General features: G+C 37.7%; 1 protein-coding gene across 1 annotated transcript; it reads left to right on the top strand.

The window, feature by feature from the left end:
- The first annotated feature begins 438 nt into the window (after window positions 1-438).
- LOC134056926 (tetraspanin-3-like) lies at window positions 439-1,344 on the top strand. The gene is given in 1 exon segment (XM_062513885.1): window positions 439-1,344. A coding segment is annotated over 1 exon segment (906 nt).
- Window positions 1,345-25,691: the final 24,347 nt, after the last annotated feature.

Raw genomic sequence — 25,691 nt, 5'->3', positions numbered from 1 at the left:
CTCTCACATTTGTTGCCATCCTGGCTACTGCTGGAGAACTGAGCAGTCCAAGTAAATTGAACAAGCAGTGCTGGCTACCACTTTAACTATTCCACTGCATTTAGGTCTTCCACAGATGAAAAGGGTGCAGCCTTCTTTCAGCTGTCCTCAGCTGCAGTCCTTCAAGTGCAAATATCTCCAGTGACAGCAGCGTAAGGGATCCTCCACAGCAAGCTGGGTACATGCCTTCCTGTTTTCTGCAGGCTGTGCTGAACAAGCTGCAGCAGCAGCACGTGGTTAAGCTGATGCAGGGCAGAGTCTTTGTCCTAAGGAGCCTTATCAGAGTTGCTCTCTTGCAAATTGTTTTTGGGTGGAGATGTCACTGCTGCACCTGGGTAAGTGAGGTGGAAGCCTCTTAAATGTTGATAATGAGGGTTAGGGTTAGCTGGAGTGAGCAGAATGTGGAGTGGTAGGGCTGTGGTTGTTCTGCCATCTTGGTGGTGCTATGAAGAAGCCAAGCTTAGGGCCTTTGCTCAGTCTCTGCTGAGGTTTCTAGGCTTCATCTTCTGGGGTACTGCTGCAGTACAGGTGTTTGGTGGAGTCTTGGTGATCCTGATGTTCAAGAACTATGGATATTTACTTCAGGACTCTTACTTGTTTCTCCCTGGTTGGTTGACTCTTGCAATTGCACTTATATTGTTCCCTACTGGACTTTTGGCTGTTTCTATTTCTGTGAAGTGTTCCCGCAATCAACAAGGGACTCTCATGTACTTGCTGGTGCTCCTTCTTTGCCTAGAAATGTCTTCAGCAGCTCTGGCATGTTCCTATTCTGTTAAGACAACTTCTCAGCTGAAAAATGCTATGGGTTACCTGGTTCACCAGCACAATTGGACGTGCTCCCAGGATCCTGGAAACAGTGCTATGGATGTGATACAGAGGAAGCTGCAGTGTTGTGGGGTCCACAACTACACAGACTGGCTAAAGACATCATCTTCTTGGTATCATCCAGCTTGTGTTCCTGAAAGCTGCTGTAAGGAGAGGCATTCTCACTGCAGGGGAGACTTAGGCCATGTGGAGCAGCTTTCTGACAAAGGCTGTCTAAAGAAGCTGGAAGACCAGTTGTGTTTTGCCATGCTGTATATCTTTTGGTGTTGTGCAGTGCTAAGTGTCTTGGAGCTCTTGGCTGCTGTCAGCAATGGCTTCCTCATGAGACATCAGCCATTCCATGATCTCTGTGTTCTGGACTCCTATACCTTCTGACAGGGCTATAGGTGCTTTCTGCTTTGCTGGACCTGCTGCATCTTCTTACTAGTTCATTGTTGTATTGGAACACAATTAAAGAAATCTGCATGTCGAGCAAACTAGCTGACCACCACTGCTGGATTATTTTATTTTAATGTCATAATATTAGGTCACTTCTCCCACATCCCCCCCCCCCCCCCCCCCCCCCCCCCCCAGTAAGTTTTCTGTATCTGAAAATCTGGGGAGGGTTCTTCAGCATGTGCAGACCAAAAATTACTGTGTGTGAGTGCAGGTAAAGCTGTAAGAAAAGGTAACCTGGCTCAGGGTAACTTGTTGTGAGGTCATGATCTGAGCTTTTGGACTGAGACTTAACTGCAGTAGAATCCTGGAGAGCAATTAATGTGCAGACTCTTCCACTTCCAAACTTGTATTGAAAGCTTTGGTTTTTCTGTGAGAAACCCTTAGGGTAAAGTTTAATATTTATTTTTATTTTTCTTGCTCAAATGGTGGTTTTAGAAGTAACTTATTCTTCAGATAAAATCCATGTCAGTTTTTGAAGTGGCATGAGGTTACAGTCTAAATAGGTATGACAGCAACAGAATAACTAATATGTTGATGTTCAGCAGGCGGTAAAGCAGTCTTGGGAGTTGCACAGGAGCAATTCCCAAATAATAGAGCAAGAAAGTCTGTCTGTATTCATTCAGTTGTCTCATGCCAGGGCAAGGAATGAGTCAATTATTTTTTCCAGAAAAGTGATGTGGGGGTCACATGCATGCTTGAATTATACCAGCAATACACTGCTTTTACTTAAGGTATGCTTGCCTTTCTTTCTAAATCCCTTTGCTACCCATTTTCTGTCAGTCTCCCCCCAGCCTGCATGGGCTGAAAGAGACTAAGTTAGCATGTGGGATACTCATATGCTTGTTTATGTCAGTGCAGTTGGTGTTTAGAGAGGCGCTGGCTAAGGCTGTGCTCCCGCTGCATTGGACTGCACAGTGTGTGCTGATAAATATGTGTCTGTCTGGAAGGTGTCTTAAGCCTTGATGCTGACCTGGGAATGGGCACTCCAGCAGCTCTATCCTTTAAGTGTGTGTAGGGGAACCCCAGGGCCTGCAAGTGTGCCGAGTTAGGTTTTACTGGACTGGAAATGAGGAAAAGGCCTGGGTGGCAAAAACTGCTGGACCTAGCAACTCCCTTAGCACCTGAAGTAATAGTTCAATCATTATTGCTCTAAGTTTGCTACCAAACATTAGGTAACTTACTGCAAATTTCAGACCCTAAATCACCAGATACTGATTTTCATGAGCAGAAAGGAGAAAAAAAGACAGGATATTAGGTCAGTTCTTGCATGTTAATTATTAGCCATGTCAAGACCAATCATGAAATATCTTGCAAAGCTTCTCTAGTGGGAAAAAAACAAACAACCCACCCCAAACAAGAACACCTACCAAAAAACCCCCCACCAAAGTCCAAACACCTCCCTTTAACCCAGCTCAAAGGAATTAAGGATAAGGAAAATCAAGATGAAGGAAAGCTTTAGATAAAGGAAAATAACTAATCCATTAGATGTCAGTAGCTCTTAAAAAAGAGTGAATGCTCCAATGTAAATAAAGGAAAAGGTTATGACTTTGAGAAACATAATAGAAGGAAACATTTCTTTCATGTTGCTTGATATCAGATGTGTGTGGCAATGAATGAAGTTTGTCTAGTTAAGCACCACAATGGGGACTTCTTTGTACCCTTGCACATAAAGGTTTTGTAATGCAAATCATTGCTATGACATTAAAAGGTGCAGTGAAGTGAAAATGAAGTGACAGCAGCAGGCCCAGGGAGAAAGAGTTCACTGGAGAAAGGAAAGTGGAAGAACAAAATTTTTACCATTTGCCTTTATTAAGATACTTAGTCTTCTTCTCAAATATTATCCCTTACAATTTCATTCACAGTTTCTGAGGAAGAATTTCTTAGAGAGAAGTGCCCATATTTTTCATCACTAAGCAGAAAGTAATAATTTCAAGGCAATTAAAGAGTTACTTACGTGGATATCCACCTCTATTCTCCTATCTGCTAAAAGTTAAGGTCATGCCTTACTCCCTCTACTCTTACTGTACTAAGAAAATGAAAAGATAAGCATGAAATGAATTAAGTGGACATTAAATATATGAAATGGCATTTAGTAGTTATTTTTTCCCTTTGCATATTCTTCTCTGTAGAAGAGTACATATTAAAACTGGTAAAAAGTGTGAGGATGCATGAGGCGGACATACTCCAGCTATAAATGGTAGATAGTAGAGTAGAAGACAAAATAGTAGATTTATTATCCCTTTGGTGTTTGGCAGTTTGATTATGAATACTCACTTCTGGACAGGAATAACTTCTTTTGAAATAAAAATGGTGCTATTTCTAAGCAAATGCACTTAGTTTCTGTATTGCAAGATACATAAATCCTTGGGTACTATTGCATTCTGTGCATTCTTCATCCTGAGAGGATGTTTTCACCAGCTGTTTTTCATAATCTAAAAATATTAGCAGCTGTATAGGAAAGCAGCAGATGACTTACAGTTAATATTTCTTAAGAATGTGTTGCTTTGGATTTGAAGGGGAAAAACTGGTGTCCAGTGCAAAGCTAGAAATGTATTCTATGATTACTTTTTAATGGATCTTTTATATATATATATATATATATACACACACACACACACACACACATATATGTATAAATATATATATATAGAGAGAGATAACCCATACATTCTATCCATGAGCTAGTCATAATACTGTGATATCTTTTATAAAAGGCAACAACTGGAAAGGCAGAATTGTTTCTGAAATGTAAAAATCATTATTTTAGCTTTTTTCAGCTGTCTTTCCATGTTTCTATCTTTTTTTTCCCCAATAACTCTGTATTTTTTCTCTTTTTCCTTTATTGTGAATGACGGCTCGATTTAACTCTGAGTAGAGCACAATTTAGCTTCTGAATTATGAGTAGTTCTTCATCAAACCTCTTGTCTCTTCAGTTCAAAATGAAATTCTGTCTCACAAACACAAAGTAGAAAATCTGGGCTTTGCTAGGTGATTGAAGATTCAGACCTTGTCTACCTCACGTTGGTATGGTTATATCAGTTAAAATGACTCTTTAATTGAAATTATGGCTTTTGTAGTCTGTTGTAGAATTGCACTATGTAAAGTAGTGGGAGGCTGTAAAGTTACCCTATGTATTTTCTTGAAAAATTCAGCTTGCATGGCTAGGTTAGGCTCCTTCATGCATGGTGGAATTACACAGGGTAATGAAGAAGCTGAGAGAAGAAAGGAAACCTAACTTTAAAATATCACAATACAATCCTAGAAGATTACACAAATAATTTTTAACCTAAGAAGTACAGAGAATGATCTGAACTACTTATTCAATTATGTCAAATGATCAGCATTCATTTATTAAATGATGTAAAGTGAAATTCAATTAAAGCAAGTAAGTGATTACATTATGCAAAGCAATTTTTAAAACTGGGTAATATGATCACCCTTCATTTATTACATTAGTTTCAGAATATTGGTACTTTTTAAAAATTCATGGAAAGGCTTATAATGATGGACTAGTTAAAAGATTTTGCAAGTGAAACCACTCCTCCCTGTATTTCTTTTTTAGTATTGACTGTGCTGCTATCACTTGCAAAGCAAAAGCTCAGATTTGACTGTGACATTGTTCTTATAAGTAAAATCTTGTAAACACTATTTTAAAGGTAATTAGTAAGATGTCTAAAGCAGAGGGAAAAGGATCACCAATTAACCAGCTTAGCAGTGGGGAGGCAAGGGGAGAAGTTGGTAAAAATTGCAAACTTATAGGAAACATACTAACATATTATGGAAATAAAATTCTTTAATATCATTCTAAAACACTAGATTTTTTTTTTTTTATTTTGCAGACAAGTAGAATGAAACAATTGCATTTGAAGATTTTATTGAGACTTTTTTGGAGTGGGAGAATGCAATTTCAACCTCTGTATGTGGACAACAGGGTCACACTTTTTCATACTACTCTTTTAGCCCATTGTCTTGTGTTTATACTTGACTAAGGCAAAAGAAAAAAAATCATCATATCTCTTAAACTGTCCCCTTTTGCTACTCAACCTTTTGCTACTCATGTTACAGAGTGGGGTTGAAAGTATAAAAGATTATTAGAAATAGGATCCATTATTAAATGGTCTTCTTTTTTTCTCAGTACTTAGTGAAAGAATATTTGTCTAAGGACAAAAATACCAATTGATTTCTTAAATTCAGGTATACTTGTGTCCAGAACTTTTTAATGTCTTAAAAAATATGTGCTTACTGTATGAGCCAGGTGCAAAATCCCTAGGAGCCTAGAGAATTCGAAAATGAATCTAAGTGTGAAACTTTATGCTGATTACTTGCAGACCTGTGTGGGAGAAAACAGAATTCCAAATTTTAGGCGAATTACTATGCAAGCAGCTCAAAACTATGTGCAAGTAGAAAAGGTAGTAGTAAAGTAGTACAGAAGTAAAAAAAAAACCCCAAAAAACTGATGGTTTAGTTTTGTTTTGTCTGCTTCTCCCCTGCTCTGCATAGGATTTTCATGCAGGAGTAAGCTGGAATGTTTCTGTGAGAGAACCTCTATAACTTCATTCAAAGAAGGGTTCATTTTCTTTCCAGAGCAATTAGGTCTAGATGGAAAACACTGTAAGAGTTTGTTAAAGGTTTTGTTAAAGACCATAAAAAGATAAAATAAGAATAAAATAGGGAGAAGAACCAGTGGCTCTTGGACTCTAGTTGAGGAGAGAATGATGACAGAAGGGAGTAATGCAGTAGTGTGAACACAGTAGCAACAACTATACAAAGTAAAAAAGAAAGGGGGAAACAGATTTTTTTTTTAACTCTCTGTGTCTTAGTAATTATAGTTGTCCAGTGCTGTTAATAATTTGAGTTGAAAAAACTCTCCACAATGAAATTTTGAGATTGTAAAACACTTTAACCTCATGTCACAGCAACTGCTGAAATATCTAGCCACAGGCTGCCTGTCTAATTTAGCATGGTTTGAATTTATTATCTTCCCCAGAAAATTTTATTTTAAAGTTATAAAATGATGAGCTTCAGCATTCTATAAGAAAAAGAATGTATGTAAAGAATCTTTTATGTATGGTGAGCTGTATTTTTTTTTCATGTTGTTTGGAAAATGGGTCAGCATGGGACAGATAATCCACAAAGTGAATTGTTCATAAGTACCCTGTTTAGTTTTGCTTTAGGCCAGAGGGGGGTAAAAAGGAAAAATATACAGTAGGCATGAAGAAATATTGAAATTAAAGCTAGGTTTATGTAGTGTATATGAAAAATGACAATGAAATATGGTGGCTATTAAAGACTTTTATTTTAGCAGTTTTAATATTTAGCAGCCCTGCTTTATGCACATTTATAGCCATTATCATCTCCTGGCCTAACCAAAGGATCAGAATAGACTAAGCAACTGATGACCCTAAATTAATACCATGTAGTCATTTATATGAATTAATTTCATAGAGTATATTTACAGTGCCTTGTATAACCTGGAGAATCAGGGTAGTAAAAGCACTGTCACTCTCTGAGCTGATAAAATCTCTGGTGACAGTGCATTCTTATGAGTGAATGATGTTGTCACCAGTCTCAGCTAAGGGAAGAAGGAAAGTACAACCAATACCCAAAACAAACAAAGTAAAAATCAAAGCCCATAAAAACCCAAACCACCACCACCAGTAGCAACAAGAAAAAGAAGTGGAAAAGCTTATAAAGCAGGAGAGGATAAAAATGATTCTGCTGCTCAGCTCACCCACATAAAGAGGGTCTGGGAAGCCCAGGCCTTGCTGACACCTCTTCCCCTGCCTCATTTTTCTCTTTTTGGCATGTGATATCAGCCAGCACGTGTCCTCTGAGGGTAGTGTGGGAGTATGACATCTAGTACAAGTAGCATCCCTTCCTTCCTGATACACAGTCCTGACGCCTCAGGGCTTTTCATCCTTCCCTGCTTTAAAAGCTTTTTCTGTTGCTGTTTACATGAAGATTAATGGCTTAGGCATCTGGGAGGTCTGATTGAAATGTGCAACAGGATCCATGCAGATACGTTTAGGAAGAAGTAAACCCAGTCATGTTAATAAGAATAAATTCTTTGAAGCTCTTCTGACTAAGCAAGACCAGAATATTTTTCAATTTACCCAGATGCCTCAGATATCAAAGGAAAATGGCTAGGGGTGAAGTATTCTTGTGCTGATAAAAAGCAATGGTAAAAAGCTGCTGTGCCTTCATACCACACCCTTTTGGTGCTGTGGTCTCCTTTATTCATACCAATATAAGATTGATTTCAACTATGGGTCCAGATATCAGAGGACAGTATGTGACTTGCTGGCCTTGCTGCATCTCCCTTCAGACCAAGTGCTAGATCCAGCAAATTTGCATGAACTGGGCTCATGATGCCATTCAACATATGACTAGCTGATCAGAGTGCAGCAAAACAAAGGGCTCTGCTCTGCTCTGTGTTTTACTCTTGGACAACAGGAAAGGAATTTGGTATGTTTCTCTGTTAAAACAGACTTTTCATCCTGCATTAAGCAGAACTCCAGGGAGACAACCTTTCCCCACCCTTAATTAATCCAGAGAGTGAACGGGAGGATGACTAGACAGATGGGACATAATTTGAGTATGGAAAAATTGTCATCATCCCTCTTTAATTAGTGTTATAGGATGGCTCTCTTCAGATATAAGTAGATATGACAAAGATGTGTTTCACATATTCAAGAGGGTAATTAAACTGCCACATGCTCAAACCAATATACATACAGATCTGATTAAAAAGCTGACTCTCTGAAAACAATGATGGATGAGGTTTTAATGCACATGGGTATTAGGAAAGCAGCAAGAAGGGATTGCTGTGAAATGAATCGCTGCAGTTCTTGGCTGTAAAGGGAAAAAAAGGGAAAATATATTAAATTCAAAAGAGGGAAAGGCTATAAGGAAGAACTGAGGACACAAGAGGATGAATTCATGCTATATAGTTGAAAATAAAGCTTTAATTATAAAAACAGAGGAGAGCGGGCAGGCTGTGCCAGTCATCAAACCACCACATATATCTCTGAATAGTTATATGCAGCATGCACTATGCAGACTGTTTTTCCCCTTCAGACCATATGGTTGCTCCTCAAGAATGTGTGGTAGGTTAAGAGTGTGTATTTCTGAAGATGAGTTTCAACATTTGCATAGAAGCTGGCCAAAAGGAAACCTAAAGTCCTCAGTTGCTCTAACAGGGAGGAAACTGTTTTTGGGTCTCTGGCTTTTGTTTCTGCTTTGCTGTTGACAGTGTTCTTACTTAGCATTAAAACCTCATTTCATCACTTTAAATAGTAAAACTAAGTAATACTATTTTTAGTATATGCAGCAACACTTTTACTGATTGAACTCTTGGTTTAGCCTTCTTTCCTCTGGTGAAATCCATGTGGACTCTTGGAGACAGTGCAGGAGTAGGTACACAGAGGAAGAAGCCTGCAGAATTCCCAAAGGTGATCTGTAAATAAACGTCACCCAGACACCAGCTCACACAACTTGATTGAAGGCTTTCCGAAAGATGCTCCCTTCATAAGACAAACCTTGAATCTGTTTTGACATTTGGTCTCCAGCTAGTGTCACTGTGTTGACAGAATGGCTGTTGCGACTCAAATCACAGAATAAACTTTGTATAATTCCTCTAAAGTAACATGGAATTGATGGCTTAATGCAACACTAAAAAGTTGTGGAATGAGCTTGTTAGGGGAAAAGAAGACTTAAATATACTCATGGTCTACTGTCAAAATATTGAATAAATCTATTTGCATGTGAGAAAGTCAGAAGAAAAACAAATGCCAGTTCTGTTGGTTAAGGGAAAGCTGGCATGACAAGTTTGTGCCCAGTCATATTGCTTTCTATTTTCACTATATCTGTTTAATGGACACTATATAAAAATAAAAAGCTTGTATGGAAAGTGATGGTACATTTTCTTTTATCTGTGAGATGTAAAAGGAGGCAAAACAAATGGTAAAATTTTTGCTTTTCCGCAGATGCTTCCTCATTCAGCACACTTGAAGGTTTCAGCTTCAAATCTTATTTTTTCTCCTATGGTGAATCTTACCTAATCATGCCATTTCACCAAATCATTTTTTTTTAAAGTGATGTACTAGTTTGAAAGCCAACCAGTGGGAGATCCCGAGTCAGAGCTACAATGTAATAGGAAAATTAAAATAAATGCAGTAGTACAGAAACACTGAGAGAGCCAGAATACAACCTGGCACCCTGTTGGTCAGGGTGGTGGTAGCAGTCTGATTAAATTGTGGCTGCAATCCTGTTGAAATGATGGAGTGGTTCTGTTGAAGCAGCGATCCCGTTGAAAGCTTTGATCTTCCTCTAAGGTCCAGTGGTGGTTATGGAGCTCTTGTCCTCTGGGAATTCAGTGGATAAAGCTGCTCTGATGTTCCAAATCTCAGATTTTATCTGGGTAGGAAATGCTTGGCTCCTCCCCCTAGGTGGAGCATCTCACAATGGGATGATATAATTTTATCAGTCATGCAGTGGGACTCAATGGCCCATTAACAGAAGCCTCCCTGGAGGAAGGATGGGTTGAAGAAAATATAAAGAACACTGCCCCACCTGGTTTCAACAAATGATGATTGAATACATACTTTTGGTTACATCTTACATTTTAACCTAAAACAGGTGAATACCACACTCATAGTTTCCTGAACATATTTAGCTTTACTTTTGACTTTGTACCTACATCCCTGCAGAGGGGTGCAGCTAATGGGCAACTTTGACAGTACAGAATGACAAGATGTTTTATTCATAACCCTATATTTTACTGGAAGATTATAGCAGTACCCAGATTTATTTGATTTTTCCCCTCCAAATTAGATATATAATTACATTCTAAAGGCACAAATTGTCTGACACTTAATATATTTGTACAAAACAGAAATCAGTATCCATTAAAATTGGATCTAGAGTTAAATAAATAAAGTAATATAGAAAATCCCTGGAACCTGCCTCAAATAGAAATTTCAACTCCAGATACTCAGCCAACAGAATCGTCCTGTTATTTATTTCCTGCCACTTTCATTATGATTTATTCTTTTCTATATAAATAATCCGTGTACCATACCCAGGGAGTTGTTTCATTTTTGCGAGGTAGAAATAATTCATTTCCTGCCAATGGAAGCTCGTAAAACAATATATTGACAATTACAGCCAGCTGAGCTGGTGATTATGAGATTAATTATTCTTGTGTGTGATGGCATTTAGCTGCTTTAGGTTTCCAGCTCTGTTGTGTTGGGCATTTTCTGTGGACACAAGGCATCTGTGCACAGAAGGCTGTGATGGACATGAGGTCAGGGCTGTGCTGAGTACTCACAGCTCTTCTCCAAATGGGCTGGGGCACAACAGACTTAGCTCTGGGATTTGCAGCTGATGGCTCCCTGACAGCTGACATTTTGTGGAAATGCCTCTAGTACAATTTGGGTCACATGTTATCTTTGAAAAGGAATCTCTGGGTTTTATGTTTGGGTAGGAAACTATTTTCACTTTTATTTAGAGTAGGTTGCTCAGGATACCCCAGAGCTAGTGGTCACCGTTCTTTCCTGCAGTTACCATGAGAAAGTAATGTAATGACAACTGCGCTAAGGAACTGATCTGCAGAAAAAGTACACAGTCTCTCAAATGTTTTGGGCCATGTGCTAGTCAGTGGCTGTGATAGCTGTCACAGAGCCTAGCTATCTGGTGATGCAGAAAGCAGTTTCACTGAACAGGATGGATACTGTTCTAGAAGTCAAAGGAGAGAAAAAAATTAAGTGTCAAGTATTTCTTTCTTGTCAGGGAAGTGAGTCACTGGATATGTATTTGCTCCAGACCTCATAAGATCCTTGCTTTTGCAGCAGCTCTCTGGGCAGAAGCTGCTGGTGGCCAAACCTGGGGTGAGCCAGTGTCTGTGTGCCTTGCATTGCTGTGGACCAGCACTGAGCACAGGGAGCTGTGACACCATGGGGCAGCCTAGAGATAAATACCTGAGGCACTCTGCTAAATGGGAATGAGGACCAAATCTGACCAAAGAAATGGCAAATATGGATGCCCCGAATCAGTCATTCAGCCACTTTAGATGACTGACCTTGAGGCAATGTTCCCCCAGTGCTGAGTTACATCACATGCTCTGTGCACTGTCAGACTGTGTGGACCCAGGTTGGATTGTGATGAGTCCTTTCTTTTGCACCCCTTGTCACCACCCTTGGAATGGATATATGAAATGGATATGGTCCAGAGTTGCCATATTGGGTTAAATATGTACAGAAAACTTCAACCCATGACCCAGTGTAACATGGACTTCATGTAACTTCATGTAACTTCATGGACTGTAACTTCATGTTCTAGGTAACTGCTAAAAAAATTAGGTATCATGTCAACATACAGTGATTGCCTGGTTATATAGATCCCTGAGAAAGCAACTGTTAAAGAAATCTTTTATATATACATATATACACATATATATATATATACAGACACATACATATATATACACATACATATACATATATATATATATTATATATATATAGTGAATAAATAACCAAGTATTTATAAAATATATTTATATGTAATTATTATATTATACAATATTAATTATATTATATATAAATAAATAAATATACATATATATGCATGAAGGGAGAGGGAGAGAGACAGAGAGAGAGAATATATATATATAGTATACTTGTACCTTCAATTGTATTTCACTTGCATGGATACCAGACCTTTAAATGTCAACGTTTCTGTCATTTCTGTTTCTCAATATTAATCCAACAAGAGCATTATGAAATATTTAGTTAGTTATTACATTTTGTTAATGATGGCATTTGATTTATCAAAAGCTAATTATGATGAGATTTTACTGGGGAGCAAAGGAACATGATCTGTGTGGCAGACAACAGAGAGCTTGTTTAATAAGACTGATATCTGCAAATGTCAGGAGGTCTAACTTGGTAGCTGGTTTTGTACTGTCTCAGATATGCAGCAAGTGTCTGATATTTTAAACAGGCAGTGCAAGAGATAGAGAATAGAGTTAATGTTAAGGAAATGCAAATTTACAATGGAAGTATCATCACTGGATGATGATGCAAAAGGAGACAGTATCACCCCCTCCTTCCCCACCACCCTTTTTCAGAGTGCAGTTGAGAAGCCTCAATATGCAAATACTTTACTGGCAGCAGCATTTAGGCAGAGATCTGGGAGGTGTCTTGGGGGATGACCAAACTTTCTTTCATTTCTGGAATGCTTGGATGCTATAGAAATCCATGAAAATCTCTTGGTTGTCACAATGACAGGTGATGCTTTGCACTCTACCTAAAGTCCCACACTAATCTGCTGAAAGTACCTCAAGTACATTGAGAGGAAACTGACAGAGTTCAGCCTCTGTGATCAGTCCACACCAGCTGTTCTGCTCTTGAGCACTGCAGTTCTTTGTTGGACAATTCTTTGCACAGTCTTTAAGAATTAATGCAATTGCAGGTGTTTTTATTTGGGTTTTTTCCCTTTTAAATATGGTTTCTTTACAGTTGAAACATTTTCAAAACTGACATCTGGCCTGTTGGAAAAATATATATATATAGAAAAAAGAGCTTTCGGCTATTAAAATTGGCCTGAGCTTCCTCATTCAGTGGTTTATTTGTTTTCCATGTGAGTACACAAAATTTCATACAAGATGTAGAATGGCCAGTCATAGTTACCCAAATGATCTTTGCCTTATTTGAGCCTTTCGCAGTTTCATTGTAACTCCTAAGCCTATGCTGGGGTGCATAAACCTGTGGTTTGGATTGTAAAATGGGGACTTATGGAGCTATGCCGTGGTGTTGTAACACTGCACAGAGCACATAAGAGGAAATTTGATTCTGTCCTTCCAAAGGAATGAATAATAAGAAGCAAAGTAGATTCCCTCACTTTGCTATGGTATTGAATATTGCTTTAATTCAAGACAATGCATAGGCAGGGGTGAAATTACCTTCTGAAAGATGCTTTACCCTAAGGGAAGAATTTTCTTGATACTTCTTTACTTTGGTCTCTGGCCTTTAAAAGTACAGTTCACTTTTCTGTGCAAATATTGTGTAAGCCCGAAATAGCTTTATCTGACACAATATTGCATTCCAAAAATTATGCCTGTTAAGGCAGAACGGTTTTTAAGGAAAGCCAGGAAAGGAGTTTTCCTTTGTAATGTTTAGCCTTCTTCCAGAACATCACAATTAAATTGGTTACATTTCCCGCTCCTACCTCAAGCCATATTTAATCAGGATCAGACATAATTTCAAACTGAAATAAAATGCACTTGTTCTGTGAAACCCCTCTGTCTCCATTTTAATCTTTCAGGTCAGCAAATCAAATAGCAATAATTTGCCTCCATTTATTTCCAGTTGATGCCCTTCTCATCTGAAATTGCTTGTTTCTTTGAGCAAGCACTAATAAAGAAATGTTCTTTCATCTGGAAGATCAATGCTGGAAACCTTTCAGAAAAGAGCATTAAAATGTGGCAGATTTTGGTTATGACTGAACTAGTCTGTATACAGTGGAAGCATACAAATATCAAGTGCTTTGTGCTCTGAAATGCTCATGGTTTAACATTGGCAAGGCTGGAGAGAGGGAATAGTTTCACAGGTACAGGAGGTAAAGGAGTTGGACTAAAAGCCTTTGTGCATTCCTCTGCTCCCTCCTCTGTGCTACACATCATTTCTTCACAAATGTCTGTTATGGACTGCTCAGAATGATTTTATACGACAGCCAGATTTCCCCAAGTAAATATTCTTGTACATACAAGTATGAGGTGAAATGCAATACGCTCCAATATTTTATCTGAAGCCACTAAGTGGAATATATTTTCATCATATTAATAATCCCATTCTTTGTGGAGAAGAGCAATTCCATAAAGAAATGTAAGCATTTGGTTGCATTAAAGTCTTTCCTTAAGCAGTTGGTTTAAATGCCACATTGGGTTAAGTGTAAACAGAGGAACTATCTCAAGTGGAATAGCTCTTTTCAGTGCTGAACTTTTCTGATCTGATGAATGATTATTTCATTTTTGGTCAGTTGAAGGAATCCTGGTAATAACAGATGCTATCATGAACTGTAAAACAATTCAGCAGAAATCGGGTACTTATTTACTTAAAAATTACTTCCTGCATCTGATAAATTTGGAGCAATAATAATGCATGACAGACTTGACCAATACATCTATGTATTTTTGTCAAACAGTTTTCAAAACAGCTAAAGTTTGGTGGTCTTGGGAGAGGATTTATGAGATACAGCACTCAGCTGCAAAGCAACAGTGTGGTAGTGGAAAAAAAAAGTGCCATGATGGGAAATTAATTTTGTTCCTAATTTATAATTTTGTGTTAATACATTTCCCTCATGAAAGGCAAACAACATAGTAAGGTTGCAATAGCTCTTGACTGAATCACCAAATCCTAGATCTGCTCAGTACTGTGGAGACCAGAAGTGTCACAATTTCAGCAAATAGCAGAGAGCTTCAGGAGAATCCAGTGTAGGGTACATGGCATATGGCTTTTTACCAGCTTGTTGGTTTTGACATCAAAGCATTTTACAGAAAACTAGAGCTTAAAATATATAGTCATTAGGAAGATAGAAATAATAATCTAATTTGAATATTTAATGTTGAATCAGATATTTTACAACTTAGGTTTCTAGTAAAGGAGAGGAACTTTTCTTCAGAAGTCAGTTGGTCTGCCAGGGCTAATCTTGCTCAGATTGTGTGATTAGATTGTGTGCATTATTATGGGATGCCCAGACATCTTTATGATGGAACAAAAATTGCTTTACCTGACTGACAACTATAAATTTTCAATGCATAAAGATGAAATACTGAATACTCTGGCATAAAAGTCTCAGTCACTGCAGGACATCTTTGGGGAAACATCAGAAAGGGATCCACACCTCCATGAGAGCACCTGTGAGACAGCGTGGAGGGGCATTTACTAGTTTGTAGGTGTTTCACAATATTTTAAAAGTGGCTAGGGCTGCTAGCATTGATCCTGAAAGGTTTCACTAGTTGCTGGCTATTTGCATGTTGCTAATAAATAGGTGCATCTTGATTTAAGTATATTAATGTAGTTTAAGCTTTGTGAGTTGAGCAGTTCATCCTTGTAATATATGTGTGTGTATAATTTCTGATTATATTTGTGATTTATACTTCCTAATCCTGCAAAGTCTGCAGTTATTTCCTGGCTTTGCAAGTCTAGTGCCTCTTATGTAAAGATGACTGTTTCTAAAGGAGCTACCAGTGTTCTGTCTGTTTCTTCCAACACCAGCACCCCTGTTTGTCTATTTCCTTTTTACAGATGGATTGTTGGAAGTAAACATGCAAAACTCCAATAATAATACTGTTTAGAGAGAAAATTTATTTATTTAACATCTTAATTTTTCTGTGTTAAGTACAATTTTCTGTTAGCCTTCGTAGATACCTTCTCACCTTGCAAACTTACCTAGTTCTTGCTGTCAGTTTTAAAAGGGTACCTCCATGGAAGGAGAGAAGAGATGCAGATGTCTGTGTGTTGGTCTCAAGCCTGATTCCTCATGCACTCCTGCAGCCAAAGGAGATGAGACAGGCATTGACCATGGCTTGGTCTTGCTTGGATATTCAGGGCCATCATGTTGCATGAGGACTCCATGATGAATGCAATTTGAATCCATCTGGACTGATAGTGTACAAACTTTTACTGAAAGCATGATGTAATTTAAACTCTTCTCTTGGAAAATCTGGACTTATGCACCCACTGCCTTTCTGTTTTGGGAGATGGGTACTTGCTTTATTGGAGAAAAGGGACCAAGAAATGCTTTGCAGCCAAATGAATGCATAAAGTACACAGAATGCAATTCATTATTTCAATTTTGTTGTGTTTATTTTCAATTCACCTAATATTGATAAGATGTCCCTTGGTAAATGGAAGCTGTCTGTCTGTTTCTTCTGCCTGGAAATAAGGGCAATAGTCCCATTTGTTATTTTTCTGGTTTGTTTACTGCCGATATTAAGCAACAGCAAAGAGCAGAAACAATGGTTTTCCTTGACTTGTGCAGTTACACAGCATCAGTTTTCTTGTTGCATTTGCCAAAGCTGAAGTAATCAGTGGAATAGATTCAAATGCTCAAATGATATACTTGTGTGCAGCTGACCTGGATGTCACTGTGGACAGCTGATGGTGCGTTTAACTGCAACATTGCTTCATTTGCCTGCTTCTTATTCTTTTTTGTTTTGAGTGACTAGTTGAAGGGAGTCCCTAGATTTGATTGTGCATGAAAGAAATTACTGAAAGCTTCACAGCAATTGCATTGGGAATTTGTTTTAAATTCTCAGGCATTCCAGCCAATCTGAACCTATATGCCTCATTAGTCAAAACAAATTTAAAACTCTTGGTACAAACCTTGTTTATCTTGCAGCCTGCATTAAAAAATTCCAGTGTATGCATCTGTGGCATACTATTTATAAGACATCCTGTCCTTTAGTGGCCCCTCACAGCCTTTTTGCACAGTAGAAGTAAGTTTACAACATCACGTATTTTCCTCCTGGGCTAACAGCTTTTGTCTTGACGGGCTTGAAATACTTTGCTGCCTTTATGTATGCAGGCTTGCACACAGAGGTTCTTCTAACTGCAATACAGATTTCTACTGTGTGCTGACAGGAAAACTAAATAGTGGGACCCTCTAGTCTTCAGCTTAGCCCTCCAGACAATTAGAGTAGTTTGACTCTAATGTGGAGCTGTTTTGAACCTAGATTGCTTTATTACCTCCTGTACTCTGAAGAGAAGGATGCCTGTTTCAGAGGGGCAGGCAACAGCACCAGCTCCAGATTCTGTCCATCCTGGTGTTTATACACCCCAAGGAAATCTAATGAGTCTTTTTATTGCATTCTGTGCTCACCTGGTCAGACCCTAACCCTCAGTTTATAACTCCAAAATATCTATTTATCTGAGCCATACTCAGTAGAGAATTGATCTTATGTGGTGGCTGTGAAGGCTTATGACAGTGCTTGCGACCCTGTAGTGCAATTGAAATATAAGGAATTTAATTAATTCTGAAACTTGCCACCTTAAACCATCAGCTGAAGTGGTCTCCAGGTTGTGACTTTCTGTTTATGCTTTTCTGTCCAATCAGTTTTACACCCTTATTACACTTCATGCATCTCGCTTTGACAAAATACTATCACTGTGGAAAGAGCCTCTGACATAAGACTGAGCTGAAGACTTTGGTTTCACCTGATTTCTTTCCCTCGTCTCAACCCCTGTTACTTTATTATTTTCTGATTGGAGAACAAAGAACATGCTGGGTGAGTTGTTGGCTGACTTACTCTTTTGAGATATCTGCCACAAAGTCAAAGGAGCAGGGGAAGTTTGTCTCTCTATGCCTACATGTAGTGGCCTTCTGGGGCCTTTCTGTTAATTGGGTAACATAATTTCCACTGGAAAACTCAGAAAAGCTGAAGTTTCTAATAGCAAAACTAAGCAAATATCTTTCAAAATCTTCAAAAATTTAAAAATAAAAATAATTTTAAAAAACCCTATAAAAAGAAACCAAAAGATGCAAAGGTTTTCCCCAAATGCTTTTCCTATTGTGTCTCACATTTTGATTTAGTGACTTCCCAAAGGTTTTTAGATGTCTAGACTGCAAAACTTAGGATCTTTGAATTTTTTTCCTTGCTTCTCCATCCCAAAAGCCATTATTTCTACTTCTGGTGTATTACTCACACATAAAATCCTACCCATTGTGGGCTTGTTAAAATCATATTTTCTTATTGATAGCTAGCAAAGTAATCTTTCCTCTTTTTGAGTATATCATTGATTGCTGAGGACAAGAGCTATAAGTTTAAGGCAAAAAATCCTGTCAGTTCACTGAATCCCATTTCTCTCCGTGTGTGACACTTGTTCATAAATACATTCAAATGCTCCACAGACTCTTGTCATTACTTATCACGTTCTTAATTTAACTGTATTTTTTTGAGAGAATGGTTGCACAGATGGGATGGAGTTGGCTCATTTTGGTGAATGTGCATTGGAAGTGAACCTGAGAAATTACCTAACCTTTGTGGGACTTAAACAGTGAGTGTTCTTACCTTGATTCATGAAGGGAACCCTGCAATTAGGAAGCAGAGCACTGGTTAATTAAATAAACATTAAATGCTGCACTAGATGATTTAATCAATATTCTCTGACCATCAGTGGGGATAGGGAGGGAAGGCAATTTAATACTGATTGGAGTTAGTAGCACATTTTCATCACAGGTGGTCATAAATATAGTTGACTGAATAATTCATTGCAGACAATGCTCATGAAGGAGCCAGCTCCTTGTTCTTTGCTCCTAGTGATTCACAAGCTTTGCCCACATGAACAATGTCTGTCGAGCTCCATTAAATCTGTGAGGGAATGGCATTAATTTCTGGAAATGTGTTTTACTATTGCTATGTATTTGCCAACTAGCACAGGTTATTTTATAGGCAATTCAAAAACTGTTTACTTTGACTGTCTCTCATTTAACATTCAATGAATGAACTTGGTCAACTTAAATGGATGAGGCTAGAACTTTTTGGGGGCAAATAAATTTGGTAGAAAACTTTTTTTTTTTGAAAAAGGATTTTTTTTTGAAATTATGAAAATGAGGAGTGGAGGATATATTGTATAATAATCAAATTATGCAATATATCTCAAAACCAATAGGTGTTCTATCAACAATATTTGTTCCCCTCCTGGAGTTTGAATTCATAATAGCCCTGAGTAACTGGAAATGAAAGCTGACAAGCAAAAGTGAGATTTGGCATGTTTTGACATTTTTACTTTTGTAGGCCTAGCTGAAAGAAGCAATTCTGCAGATGAAATTATTTTGACAATGATGACAGAGTTTTTGTCAGAAGTACATCTTTTTTTAGAATAGTTGTGACTAATTTGATTAATTTTTAATGCTTCTTTTTTGACATTAACCATTCCCCCCAAAAAAGAAAAAGAGAATCCCCAAAACCCTGTTGATTATGACTGGACTGCTTCAGTTTTGAAAACAGCAAATCTTTCCACTGACTCCTCATCCTCCTTTCTGTATCTTTTTTATTTTTTTCAATTTAAAAAATATTTTTAGTCTTTTCCCAATTTACCTCTGCATGACTGGTGATTAAATAATCTTCTGTCTTCCACATTTTTTCCCCCTGTCCACTTCCTGACAACTCTTAATTTTACAATTATCTGCTGACAGCTCACACTAAAAGAGAGAGGTGAAAGAGGTATTCCTCATGCACTTAAAAAAAACATTACCCAAGGAATATCTGCTGAATTAGATACTCAGTTTTTTGTGTAGAGCAACAATGTGGCTTCAAGGAATGGGACAAAATAACCAATTTCCCTTGTCTGTACACTTGATATTCTGTGTTTACAGTTGTTGCATAGAGGATGTTGTGTACACAGATGTTGAGTAACAGATCTCTATCTGGCCTTCTTTTTTAGAAATATCCATTTAAGGGACAAATTTAAGGGATAAATTATGAAATAGTCTAGATCCCCTTCTAAACCTTCCTGACTTCCTCTACAGAGATCTTGTAGTTCAACACTTTAAAACTTTGTAATCCTCTGTAGAAAGGAGTATTTCTGTGCATTTAAAGGTGTTCTGCTATTTTCAGTTAATAACTTGCTCTTTTCTTGCATTTTTGTTTCTTTGAGGAAAAGGGAATCCTTAATTTTTTCTCACTTTTCTGTTTTAGAAAACTTATTATCATCTGTATCAGACATTGCTAAAGCAAATGATGTCATCTTTTCCTGGTGTTAACCTTAAGACCACTGGTTCTTTCTCTTGACAATACGAAAGCACAATATGTGGATAGCAGTACCTGCTTTCTTGAAGGCAATTTTTTTTTGGTGGGCTGCCACTACGCATTAGATCTACAAAGGTGAAAAAACATCCAAAAATAACTTCAGAATCTGTTCTGAGATGTGATGTCATATATTGGGGTTGCATTGTTCCTCTCACAAACTTTCTTTATCTGTTCATTCAAATATATGACATCTTTCATTTAGCTAAAAATTTTAGAGGCTTTAAACCTCTTATTAAAAGAAGTGATTATCTATTATTCCTTGTGATACTGCACCTTCATAAAATGTCCAATAAGCTTATTGAATAGCTTGAAATAAGAAAATGAGTATTACTTTACCTCATGTCATACTTACAAATTTCATTTCTAGTTGTTTTTCAAGAGGTCTGCAGAAGAGAGACTGGAAGACAGATGCACTAGTAGCTATTAGACCAGTTGTAAAGCCCAACTCAGAAAGCTGTGAAGCTGCATTATCTAAACTCTGAGATGTTATCTTAGAGCAAGTAGCAGTCCCATTGTTGTATTTTCCTTCAAGTAAGTGAGGCTGCTGGTCTCATCTGCAATTTATATATTGTAATTTGTATGGATGTGAAGCAGCTACTGAGATACTAAAAATAAGCATCTTTACCAATTGTAATTAAAATCATGAAAGTAGAGAGTTTTTGGCCAGGACAGAGTTCATTTTTTTCCGCAGTAGTTGTTAAGCAGCAGAGCTTGAAGTCATATGGGTATGTCAGGGTTGTTCTAAAGTGCTACACAGAGATATAAAATACTAGTTGGATATCTACAGCATTAAAGCCACTAATTCCTAGAGTGAGCACAGTTGCTCTAAGCAGTTTTCCACTAGATTTTTGCCCTCCTACTTCTTAAAGTAGTCTGGTACATCAGCAGTATAGCTCATGTACCCTGTACATGAGTATACCAGAATTGCAATACTTAGCCCATGGGTTTAAAGCATGGTCTGACTGGAAGGTTAATGCATAACTAGTTATTTGTGATTAGAATTAAATGAGCAAAGTCATAGGATGACTTATTTATTAAATTATTACAGTACATTAAAATATTTATAAATTAATATAATTAATTATATATTACATTATACTACATTACGTTATATATTTTTATAATATAAATTTCTATTTATGTAAATAGATCTATATATTAATAGAATTAGTTATGTTAATATATTGTATTTCTATAATTAATTCTTCTTATTTATATTGAATATATTATTATATATTATTATACTTTTCTTTAGGTTTGGAAGAATCTGTTGAGAAATAAAGAAAAACAAGTGGAATTTTATTTTTATCTTCTTTTAACTGACCTTATATTCTTCTTTATACCAGCATCTTTTATTTGTATACATCACTGTTCCCCTTTCTGAAAGGAGGCCATACAATTGAGATAGTAGAGGCTCAGTTTAAACAAAGATACCTAAATGCCTGACTTGAAAAGGGAAGAAAGAGTAATTTTTGTTCCACTGTAATTGAGAATTTAATGTTTTGGGAATTAACTGTTCATTTAGGTAATGTTTATGTGCTTTGAAACATTTAGTGGACAGAATGAAAGAAACAGTTCTGGAAGAACATATAATTTCTCTTTATTTGTGTATGGTTCATTGACCACTATCTACAAATGTTATCCATTTAGGAGAAATTGGCAGTTTATGAATTAGAAACAGGAATAATTTGGCAGAAATTATTGTTTTCACAGAATCACAGAATAAGCTGAGCTGGAAGGGCCCACAAGGATCATAAAAGTCCAGCTCCTGGCTCTGTACAGGACATCTCCAGAAATCACACCATGTCCCTGGGACCATTGTCTAAACGCTTCTCAAGCTCTGTCAGGGTTGGTGCTGTGACCACTTTCCTGGGGAGCCTCTTTCAGTGCCCAAACACCTTCTCAGAGAAGAACCATTTTTGATATCCAACCTAAACCTCCCCTAACTCAGCTTCTGGCCATTCCCTTCAATCCTGTCACAGTCACCACAGAGAAGAGATCAGTGCCTGCCCCTCCTCTTCCCCTCACAAGGAAGTTTCAGACTGCAATGAGGTTTCCCTTTAGTCCGGTCTTCTCCAGGCTGAGCAAACCAAGTGACCTCAGCCAGTCCTCATAGGGGTTCCCCTCCCAGCCCTTCAGAATCTTTGTTGCCACTCTTTCCACACTCTCTTAACAGCTTAATGTCTTTCTTATACTGTGTTGCCCAAAACTGCCCCCAGCACTGGAGCTGAGGCTGCCCCAGCTCAGAGCAGATCAGGACAATCCCCTCCCTTGCCCAGCTGTGATGCTGTGCCTGATGCCCCCCAGGACAGGGCTGGCCCTCCTGGCTGCCAGGGCACACTGAAGTGCACTGAGGACTGTTGATTAATAAATTTCTATGGTAAAATTTTGTATTGGCGTAGAAAGAACAGAGGAATTACTGTTATGTGCCTCTACTCTCTAGAACAGCGCATGGCAATTCCATAAATGTGGTCCTACAATGGTTAATATGTTGCTGGTTCATATATGTTTTGATTAACGCCTGCTTAATTCATTCCTACTCAGTGAACTCTGTGATGGAGCGAAGAAAGAAATAATTGCAATGTAGCAAGAATTTTTCTAAAATTAAGCATCTTATTAAGGAAGTATGGATACGGGTAAGTTGAAGAATACAGAAATAGCAGCAGGAGACCCAGGGGAATGGATGTCTTGATGGCTCTGATGATCTGTCTGAATTATTTAGTCACAAAACAGGTTTTACTCCAAGCTGCCAATATCATAGAGGAGGCAATAAATCTTTGTCCAGTGGAAGGTCAGAGAACACTGGTCTTAGGGTGCTGTAGTAGCTATTGTATCACAAATAGCTGCTCATGGCTTGGGCAGGTATGCTCTGGGTAAAAACCTGGCTGGATGGGGGGGCCCAGAAAGAGGTGGTGAATCATTGCATAACCAGTTTTTGACTGGTCATTAGTGGGGTTCCCCAGGGCTCAGTATTGGAGCCAGTCCTGTTTAATATCTTTATCGGTGATCTGGAGGAGAGAACTGAATGCATCCTCAGCCACCTTGCAGTGGCACTGAGTTGGGCAGGATTGTTGATCTGCTGGAGCGTAAGAAGGCTCTACAGAGCCTGGACAGGCTAAATTCATGGCCAAGGCCAATCATATGAAGTTCAACAGTAACCCCATGCATCGCTGCAGGCTTGGGGCACAGTGGCTGGAAAGTGGCTGAACTGAAAAGGACCTTGGGGTACTGACATGCAGGAGCATGTTTGAAGAAGAACAGTGATGCTGGTGAAGTGCCTGCAGCACAAGTTTCATACAGAGAAGCTGAGGGAATTGGGGTTGTTTACCCTGGAGAACAGGAGACCATCTCTCTCTGCTGTTACTTCAAAGGAGTTGTGTTGAGGTGGATGTCAGTCTCTTCTTCCAGGGAACAGGTGATACAACAAGGGAAAGTATTGCACGCAGAGGAGGTTTAGATCAGGTATTAGGAAATGTCTTCACTGAAAATGTTTTTCAGCATTAGAATGGCTGTCCTCGGAAGTGGTTGAGTCACCATCCCAGAGGTATTTAGAAGATTAGTAGGTGTTCCACTTAGAGATATGTTTTAGCAGTAGATTTGGGCATTCTGGGTTAATGGTTGTGCTTGATGATTTTAAAGGTCTTTTCTAACCTAAATAATCCTATGATACTATAATAACACAAAATCACTTTTGGATTTGAATGCAAAATCCCTCATCTATACTACCACTAAATGATTAAGTGGTCTTTTTACAGGTTCTGCAACTTCAGTGTGTAATTCAGTTTTTAATCCCCTCAAGTGCTTTTGCAGATCTTGAACATGACCCAGCTTTCTACCATTCTCTTAACCATTATCATCTTTTACTAGGTAAATTAATCTTACCATGTACGTCATATACTCCATTAATATTTTTTCCTGTTGAAAGGATATCAAGCCCTAATCATGAAACATTTTTCAAAGTTATAATTCAGCTAGCTTCCCAGCATTGTGCATATTGTTCTTTTTTCATCCAATATTTTAATTTTTAATGATATCTCAGAAAGTCTGCCAGCCTTATTACTTAAGCAAACTTTATGTGCCATTTATTATCAAAGTTATATGAGATTTTATCTACAGAGATATTTTAATTAGCTTGGATTGTTATTTGTCTTTTATTAGTATTATTGGTTTGACAGAAAGCTGTCTTTGAAGATAGCTGAAACCCAAAATATACTGATATATATGTGCTAGGACATTATTTGTTCCCTCATTTGGAATGCCACAGTGCCTGAAACAAAATCTAGCCAAACATATATACTCACATTATGTCTTCCAGGATTAAGAAGATTCTGTATGAAGTATGCTCCAGAAGAAAATGATAATTATTTTTTAGTTAAGAGAGATGCTTTTAAAAACTCAAGATTTTAAAATTATGCCAATTTGCTGCTCCTTCAACAGAACTGAATTGAGGCATTTGAATTCTAATATTCATCACACATAGTAACTTTTTTTGGCTATTTAAAGACTCATCATGTCACCAAAACCTTATTCTCTTGGTGTCTTTTCTGAGCAAAAAGCAGGAAACTTACAGGAATTTTGTCTGTTAATTTGTCTAATTTACTCCTCAGACTAGTCTGAAATCTAAATGTAGACAGGGATTCTACACATCAGGCCAGTAATCCTCAGTCACTTAGAGTCACTTAGAATTGCTTCACTTACATCAGAGGAACAGGGCTGGGATGACTCTAGTCTCCTTTGGTCAAACCACAGAAATGTTTGGGGATGGGACTTCTTTCTCCCCTTTGCTTTCCTCTCTCAGTTCCTGTATTGTACCTCCACTTGAGACTCTATACCTTGCAAGCTAAATGACCCAATTTTTTCTTTTCTTCCCCAAATTGTGTGAATTTATATAAAGAAACCTCCAATAATTAATTTAGAAGGCCCCGACATAACAAGAGAAGCCTAACATTTAGCTATTTGAGAGTCTGCTTTGATATTTGCAATTCTATAACTTGCTAAAGCAACTTTAGCAGATTTTATCTGCCCTTTGCTGGATCTTTGAAACTTGATTAATATGTTCAGTAAGTGGAGGCTTGTGTTGTTTTTTCGAGTTATCCCAGATTTGTTATTCTTTTATTAGGCATCCATTGCTATTTGAATATGTTTTGTGCTGTAACAGAATTCTGCTTTCAAGCAAAATGGTCTATGGTAAGAAATGCAGTTGGAAGAGACTATATTATTTTCTCCATAATGATCAATGAGCTTGAAATTTGCTTGAGCAACACTTTTACTTAGCTGGGCTAAGCAGAAAATTGTATGAGTGTATTGAATAAATAACAAGCTGTTCTTTAATTGTGGAAACACCAGCTTTAATGACGTTAGAAAGAATTACTGTATTAATAAAAATTTTGTGTCAGGAGATTACTCTCATGTATTACCTCATTATGGGTAAATTTATCACTATTGGTGGGAGGGCTGTAGAATTTGGTAGAAAATAGAACAGAGTTACTTTAATAATAGAAATGTTTAATATATAAGTATTTGTCTTTGGAATTCTCTGTATTTTTATTCTGCTTTTGCTGTTGGTTTGTCTTAGAGA

This window comes from Cinclus cinclus, chromosome Z (genome assembly GCF_963662255.1).
Source record: "Cinclus cinclus chromosome Z, bCinCin1.1, whole genome shotgun sequence".
Lineage (NCBI taxonomy): Eukaryota > Metazoa > Chordata > Aves > Passeriformes > Cinclidae > Cinclus > Cinclus cinclus.
The sequence above is the reverse complement of the archived record's forward strand: the minus strand, read 5'-3'. Positions and strand labels throughout refer to the sequence as shown.